Source organism: Brassica napus, chromosome C1 (assembly GCF_020379485.1).
Source record: "Brassica napus cultivar Da-Ae chromosome C1, Da-Ae, whole genome shotgun sequence".
NCBI lineage: Eukaryota > Viridiplantae > Streptophyta > Magnoliopsida > Brassicales > Brassicaceae > Brassica > Brassica napus.
Window position 1 is genome coordinate 33,947,803 of NC_063444.1, and position 8,461 is coordinate 33,956,263.

An 8,461-nucleotide genomic window follows, 5' to 3' on the forward strand; every position below is an offset into this window, starting at 1 on the left:
TTCAAATGGAACATATACCACTCATACAGATACATCCATCTATACTGCACAGGACCACCAAGTTCCAATTCTCTTGCCAGGTGAATAACAAGATGCTCCATAACATCAAAAAATGAGGGAGAAAATATCTTCTCAAGGTTGCACTGAATCACAGCTATGTTAGTCTTCAAATTTTCAATACCTTCAAGAGTCACAGATCTCGTGCATAAATCGCGGAAGAAACCACTTATCCCTGCAATTGCTTCATGAACATTTTGTGGTAATAGTTCCTTGAAGGCGAACGGAAGGAGGCACTGCATCATTACATGGCAATCGTGGCTTTTCAAGCCAGTAAACTTTCCTTCCTTTCTGTCGATACAGTTACACAAATTTGATGCGTAACCGTCTGGAAATTCCACATCGTTTGAAATCCAATCAAAGAACGCATATTTTCCCTCTGCATCAAGTCGGTATATGGGAAAAGGAGTCCTACCATTCTCATCAACATGAAGTTCTGAACGAGCACATATATCGACTAAATCCAACCTTGACTTCAAATTATCTTTTGTTTTACCTTGAACATTAAGGATCGTGTTCATGAGATTGTCAAAAAAGTTCTTCTCAATATGCATGACATCTAAATCATGGCTTAGCAGATGATCCTCCCAGTATGGCAGATCCCAGAAAATATTTTTTTTGTGCCAGTTATGTAGTTCTCCAACAGCATCTACCGGAAAACGCTCATGTCCACCGACGTCTGGCGTCCTTTCTGCACCAAAATCTCTTAGTTGTATCTTCAAATCTTTCCCACAAATTTCCGGAGGTGGACTGTCAAACACCCTCTTGTTCTTCGTAAACAAATTCCTACTCCTACGATATGGATGATCAGGTGGTAGGAATCTCCTGTGACAGTCAAACCAACACGTTTTCCTTCCGTGTTTTAGTTGGAAAGCATCAGTGTTATCTTGACAATATGGACATGATAGCCTTACATGCGTTGTCCATCCAGACAACATACCATATGCTGGAAAATCACTTATTGTCCACATTAGTACTGCCCGCATTTGAAAGTTTTCTTTACACGAAACATCGTATGTTTCAGCACCTTGAGCCCATAGTTGTTGTAACTCATATATTAGTGGCTGAAGAAACACATCAAGTGATCTCTTATGATGCTCTGGTCCGGGAACGAGAATCGAGAGAAACAAAAACTCTCGTCGCAAGCACAAGTTTTGGGTAGGTTGTATGGGGTAAGAATGACGGGCCATAGAGAATACTGTCTTCCACTCTTGCCAAACGGACTGAAACCATCAGTACATAATCCAAGGTAGACATTTCTTCTCTCATATGCAAAGTCGGGATACTTTGATTGGAAATGCTTCCACGCTTTTGCATCTGAAGGATGTCTGATCTCACCATCTGTTGAGTGCTCCGCATGCCATCTCATTGGTTGCGCTGTGCGTTCAGACAGATACAACCTCTGCAACCTTTCCGTCAAAGGCAAATACCACATCCTTTTATATGGCACTGGAACTCTTCCACTCGTATCTTTATAACGAGGCTTTCCACAAAATTTGCATGTAACCCGCTGTTCATCCGCCCTCCAATAAATCATGCAGTTGTCGCTGCATACATCTATTACATGATACGATAAACCAAGACCAGCTACGAGTTTCTGAACCTCGTAGTATGAACCAGGAGCTACATTATCCTCGGGTAGAATACCTTTTACAAAATCAGCAATCGCATCCACACAGTCTTCAGCCAAATTATAATCTGTTTTAATGCCCATCAATCTTGTAGCAGATGATAAAGCTGAATGACCATCTCTGCAACCTTCGTACAATGGTTGCTTTCCAGCATCCAACATATCATAAAATCTCCTAGCTTGTGCATTGGGTAAATCTTCCCCTCTAAAATGATCATTTACCATCTGCTCAGTACCTACACCATAATCTACATCCGTTCTAATTGGTTCTTCTAATCTAACCGCTGGCTGAGGTTCGCTAGTACTACCATGTTCATAATCAGTTTCCCCATGATGATACCAAATTTTGTAACTTCATGTAAACCCACTCAAATATAGATGAGTCTAAACATCCCACTCTTTAATAACCTTTCTATTTTTACAATTAGAGCAAGGACATCTTAACATACCTGTTTTTGCTTCCGGTTGTCGGTGAACTAACCCCATGAATTCGGTTATACCTCGTAGGTATTCTTCCGTAAGCAATCTCGTGTTCGGATCCAAATGAGGTCGATCGATCCAAGAACGAAAATAATTTGAGGAAGACATGTTTTTTATGAATCAAATTCGTGTGTAAAGAGAGTAAGAGGCAGGATGAAGATATGGAGTGAATGAAGAGGAAGAGGGGTGCTTGTATTTATAGTTGAAATCCTGCCGACAGACCGAGGAAATTCCGACGGAATTCCGACGGAAACGGCTAGTTCGTCGGAATTTCCTCAAAATTTTTAAAATCCCCCAACGGCTCTCTAACGGCTATAATATATCCTCGGAATTCATCGGTTTTTTCCGAGGAATACGTTTTTCCTCGGTATTCCATAAGAATATTCCGACGGATTTGTATTTCCTCGGAATTCCGTCGGTATATTCCGAGGAAATTCCGAGGAAACACAAATTTTGTGTTTCCTCGGAATTCCTCGGGATATTCCGAGGATTTCATTTTCCGTCGGAATATCCGTCAGAATACCGCTATTTTCTTGTAGTGGTATTGTTACATGAAATCCTGTTTTAGCCGAGTAAGCTACATCAATAGCTATCTGGCGTGTGCTACAATTTATAAATACTTGATATCTATTCAATCATTTCATGGAACACATTCAGCGCATAACCCGAAAGTTCCAGCGTATAACGCAAAGGCGTTTACAGAAAGAGTCAGCCCTTACCCAGAAGCATGGCGGTTCAATCCAACTCCGACAATATGGGAACAACAGTACAAATATCCATTATATCACTGTGATGCACAATTAATAACATTACTAGATTTTGACCCACGGTTAGAAAGCACGAGTTTTTTATTTATTTATTGATCGAAAACTGATTTACAAACTACCATTATTTTTGTTTCGAACCATAACATTTGAGGTTTTTTATCATTTTCTTTTTTTTTCTTCAAAATAGGGTAGTTGTTCTATAATAATGTTTTGAGTTTTAAGAATTGTTTTCATATCCGACCTAGATTCGTGGTTAAACCTATACATCTGATACATTGTACATAATCCGGTTCAAATTTAATGAAAAAATAATTAATTAAAAATTTGATAGAACCCGGTAAAAACCCAAAAACTCACGATTAACCCGCGATCTGACATCATTGATTCAATAAAAACACAAAATATCTGATAGTATTTAAAAAAAAAAAATTGATTAAACTACTCATATATTTTTTAATATAATATAAATTTGTGATTCTTTAGAATATTATGAAATTTTATTAAGTTATCCAAATAAAAAATAATAATATAAAAAATCTTATTGATATGACACTATTAGTATATTTTCGTTATTAATAACCTATTATAAGTTTGTATTTTTATTTTAGATTTAAAAATTGATTTTAATATAATTTTTAAAATATTCTTAAACACCGTAATTTCCATGTCAATATTATGTACAAAATGACATTATATACGGAAAATTGATATTCAAATATGCATATGATATATGGTGTAGGATATAGGGTTTTGGTTTGTATTGAAAATCTGCATAATATTCGAATTATCTATTTTGAATATTGATACATAGATTTATGAAAATAATAGTGTTTGTTAATTTATTTATTGTTCATAATATATTTATACTTAGAATATTTATATTAAATTTAAAGTTAGCATATCGTTTAAATATATGCCCATTCTTTATAAATCCATTTAGGTGTATCTGTATGCCCAAAATCAAAAAACTTAAATGCCATTAATAAATTTTATTAATTCTTTGCAAAAATAAGTGTATTTTTGAGAAAACCGCAATTTTCATTAATGAGAATGAACTCTTTTAATGGTATTGATTTACAGCCAAACATTGTGTTTAACAATAACAAAACGTGAGATCTCAAAAATATTAAGGCTCATGAATCTATAGACTGAAGTATATATAATAAGAGCTTATCGCCCTTGGATCACAGAGTGCGTCAAGTCATTGACAGAGAAAAGATCTTTAGACATTGTTGAAACATCGTTAGAAGTTTCCACATTTTGAGTTTGCACCGCAAATATTGGCTGCTTCGGGATTGGAAGATCCGTTGTTGAAGTAATCATAGACATTACTTGAAGAGTGTTTGGTCTGTCTGCAGCTTCGTGTTGGACACAGAGAAGACCAACCTGAACACATCTGGAAACTTCATATGCTTTGCACGAATGATTAAGATCTCTATCCAGAAGATTAAATCCCCCGGACTCGCACCAAGATTCCCAAGCCTGAATACACGAAGAAGAAATTTGTAATGGTGACTAGAATTGTCTGCACTTGAAGAGAGTCAAAATCATTCACTTACATATGCAACAAGACCTTTGCGCTCATCACCAAAGGTGAATCTTGAAATCTTCTCTCCGCTGATGATTTCCAACATCAGAACTCCAAAGCTATAGATGTCAGACTTCTCAGAGAATAGCCCTGCCCATGCATACTCAGGAGACATGTATCCTCTGTTCAAATATCAAAACAGTTTTCACCAGATTGTTAATAATAGGATGATAAAAGAATGAATCATTTCGTTGAAGAAAATGTTCTTACAAAGTTCCTGCAACCCTTTGAGTGCTGTACTGAAATTGGGTTCCCTGAAACATCCGAGCCAATCCAAAATCCGATATTTTCGGGTTCATCTCCTCATCCAGAAGAATATTGCTAACCTTCAGATCTCGGTGAATGACTCTAAGGCGTGAGTCACGGTGGAGATAGAGAAGTCCACGCGCAATACCTTGAATGATGTTGAATCTCTTTGGCCAGTCGATCTCAAGCTTCAGAGTTGGATCTAGCAAATAACATAGAATATGTTAATGACAAGCACACCAACTAGTATTCATATGATAGAAGGAAAACTGTAAATGGAATAAAGGACAGACCAAATAGAAAGATATCGAGGCTTTTGTTCACCATAAACTCATAAATCAATAGCTTCTCTTCTCTTTCTATGCAATATCCCAAAAGGCGAACCAAGTTTCTATGTTGTAGTTTTGAGATTAATGTTATTTCATTCATAAACTCCTCTGTACCCTGACCAGAGCTACTAGAAAGGCGTTTAACGGCTATCTCCTTCCCATCTAGCAGGATTCCCTGGAAGCATAGTTTCAGATTAAATCTGGAGAACAAGAAGGAGAAGCAAATAGAAGAGAATGTCACAAACCTTGTACACTGGACCAAATCCACCTTGACCAAGCTTGTTTGAGGAACTGAAGTTATTGGTGGCGGTTCGTATGGTATGCATCTGAAAGAAATTTACTCCTGATATATCTTGTGGCTCAAACTCATCCTTCCATGCATCTTGCACCAGTTAGTGTAAAACTCATTAAGAACAAAATATTCGGACAAGGAAAACAAAAATGCTAAGCTTTTCAGTGTCTCACCATTTTGTTTCCCTCTGTATCTCCAGAACATAAATGCGGTAAAGATCAATATTGCGACAATGGAAAGGCTGGTGATAGCACCTACTATAATCTTGGTTCGACTGCTTCCAGCTGAGACATTCACCAGAAAACAGAACATTATAATTATATTATGCGGGGTTACTAATCCAAACTGTTGTAGTCCCGGCTCTAAAGATCAATAAAACAATACTTACCCAATTCCGAACGTGCAAGACGGAGGGAGAGAGTTTCTCCATTAGACAAAAACTGAACGGTGTCTACTAGCTTCCCATTCCATACTAAGCATCCAATTCCACTTATATAAGCAAAGGCTGTGCAAGAACAGTTGCCTAGACAACCTTGGTAGCACATTTCCGCATCGAGAAAGCTTACAAATTGGTGCATATCCGGAGTCTTTACATTGTTCATATGATAGAAGACGTCTGTATCTTTGCCTTGAGAGTTCGCCAGGCAAGATAGCTCTTGACGTCTCACACACCCACTTGTCCAGTTCCTTTTTCTCCACTCTTCATCTGACTTTGGTACAAACCCTTTCACGCATATACACTTGGGGGTACTGGATCTCACACACAGACCAAAAGGCCCACAAGCACCGTATAAATCACATGAGTGTTCTGGCTCAGTAACGTGATGCATCCATCTTTTGCCTTGATCCCAGTAAATCTTCATTTCCCCCTCTGGTGTTAGGGTAATATACGATAGATTGAAGTTTCTTAACGTGGAGTAAGAGAAAGATCCTGCACCAGCTGCTAAATCCTGGACAACGGAGAATGGACTCACATATGATTCATCAAACTGTGGAAAGCCAGTGAATCTTGTTTTCGCCCATGGACCAGTTCTCCAGTAAGGCGCTGAGCCTCTTCTTATAAGGCCTTGCAAGGGGACTTGTGGTGTGATCTCCAGTGAGAAGCCCCCAGGAGATGGATCGCTGTTACTTTTCCATGAGGTCAATACACGCTTCTTGCCGAGGGAGAGATCATACATCAACGATGACTGAGGCACCATAGTATCACCAAGATTCTCGAAGCTTTGCCACAGAGTTTTTCTTGAAACATCATCGATAACAACAAGGTTTCCGGTGTCTTGAAGCTCGGCATGACACTTGTTGGATGTGAAAGCCTCTCCTGTTGACCAAATAACATCTTGTTTCCCATCAAACAAGATCAGGCTACCGTTGCTGCTGCTGATGGTGAGATTTGCCGCAGAGTTTGTAACTGGTTTGTCTCTGTTAGCCACCCACACAACCACCCGAGGAACGATTTCCTTGAACCAGATCCCAACATACAGATTCCGGGTATTGTTAGGACTGAAGAAGCCTAACTCATAAAACCCACCAGGGGAGCTCAGAGTTTGTCCTATTGACAAAGGGCTTGATGTGTTTATAGCTGCGTAACCACAGAAAGGGAAGATGATTAGTAAGAGAGAGCAAGCAAATAAAACCATAGTCATCTTTCTCATATGTTATTCCTATTTCTGTACATTCTATATGAGCAAATGAAAAACCATGTTGACGGTTAAGTCAATGAAAATTAATATTCAACCAAAATGAAACAAAAAAAAATCGAAAAAAAAAAGTTGCTCTCATCTTACTGTCCACAAAGAATAGCGTGTAGTAGTCAACTTTCTACATTCTACAAAGAAAACAAATTTGGAGCTTTTAAAATCTCCAAGAAGGACAATGCAGAGCTTAAAATTAATTCAATTTTGATGCAAGTTGCAAAGCTAAGTTCCAAAGAACTTACAAAAAGCTCAGTAAAACCATTTTTTTACATTAACTCCTCTGTTCAGACATTTCATCAAACACTTTCAGTGCAGACTTTAGAAAACATGGCTATTAAAATTAATCACCACACCTAATGTCCCAATCAAGACAGAGATTTCAAGGGAAGTGTGGACGATTTAGACAAGTCCCACCATAGGTGTTTCTGGCCGACATCGGCCGATTTAAACGATAATCCAGTAACTACAACGTGGCGAGGACTTTGGTAAAGACAGGAAGCGACTTATCAATAGTAATGCGTTCAGAAAGATATGGGCTTGTAGCCAAAAGTTGAAGACTTTGTACATGCCAAGAACGCAAGAGAAAACGACACCATTGACTCACAAGTCACTACGCGTCAACATTTTTTTATCTTTTTTTTTCATTATATATTAAGTAGGCCTCTGCTTCGGGTATGAATACCATCTCTTTGGATATTGTTTTTTTTTCTGAAAAAATGATCTCATTCAGGTATTACAAAAAAAAAACTAGGTCGAGTTTGAGTTGATCTTCTCGAATTCAGGTGGTTTCAAGTTTTAACCGGAATAACCAAACTACTTGATTCAGATATTTTATATTTAAACTACTTAAACTTATCAAAAAATAATTCAAAACAAGAAAATATTCAATATATAGTTCAAATTGGTTGTTTTTTTGTTTGAAAATATTTTATTTTATCTATTTTCTTATTAAATTTGTAACAAATATTATTATTTATAATTTTAATACAATCATATTAAAATTTATGCATTTAAGAGCTACTAATCGATAATTTACAAAACTGAAAAATAAATTTTTTTTTACAAAATTGTAATTCATGAGTCCGCAAGTCAATTTTTGATCTATGAGCCTCATTCTCATTCGAAGTCCATTGTGTTATCGGAAAGACCCGATAGACTTGACATACTGATCATGCAAACACGACATAGCCATGCAAACACGACGTAGCCGTTCCCTGTGCTTTATCCTCATTCACATAGTACATGGATTGACCAACTTGCACTAGATTCTCGATAGGTCATATATCCTTTGATTGCTCCAGCTTAAGCACGTTTAATTCTTGAGTTATCTCCGGTTAATCGAAAAAGTAAGTGCACTTTGTGTCATAGTTAGCCAAAT

General features: G+C 37.4%; 1 protein-coding gene across 3 annotated transcripts; it reads right to left on the reverse strand.

Moving 5' to 3' along the window:
- Positions 1 to 3,975: 3,975 nt before the first annotated feature.
- On the reverse strand, positions 3,976 to 7,623 carry LOC106395594 (G-type lectin S-receptor-like serine/threonine-protein kinase SD1-29). Of its 3 annotated transcripts, none has more exons than XM_048745819.1 (8): positions 7,437 to 7,623; positions 5,778 to 6,968; positions 5,563 to 5,673; positions 5,343 to 5,479; positions 5,062 to 5,272; positions 4,733 to 4,970; positions 4,494 to 4,644; positions 3,976 to 4,416 (listed from the first exon to the last, which is right to left on the reverse strand). In XM_048745819.1, the coding sequence occupies exons 2-8, from the start codon at positions 6,586 to 6,588 to the stop codon at positions 4,105 to 4,107; spliced, it is 1,971 nt and encodes a 656-aa protein (XP_048601776.1). In that variant the 5' UTR covers positions 6,589 to 6,968; positions 7,437 to 7,623; the 3' UTR covers positions 3,976 to 4,104. The 3 variants fall into 3 exon arrangements, with proteins under 3 accessions (XP_048601776.1, XP_048601777.1, XP_013691459.2); XM_048745820.1 differs by lacking the exon at positions 7,437 to 7,623 and adding an exon at positions 7,174 to 7,192; XM_013836005.3 differs by lacking the exon at positions 7,437 to 7,623 and having other exon boundaries at positions 5,778 to 7,106.
- Between the last annotated feature and the right edge of the window lie 838 nt (positions 7,624 to 8,461).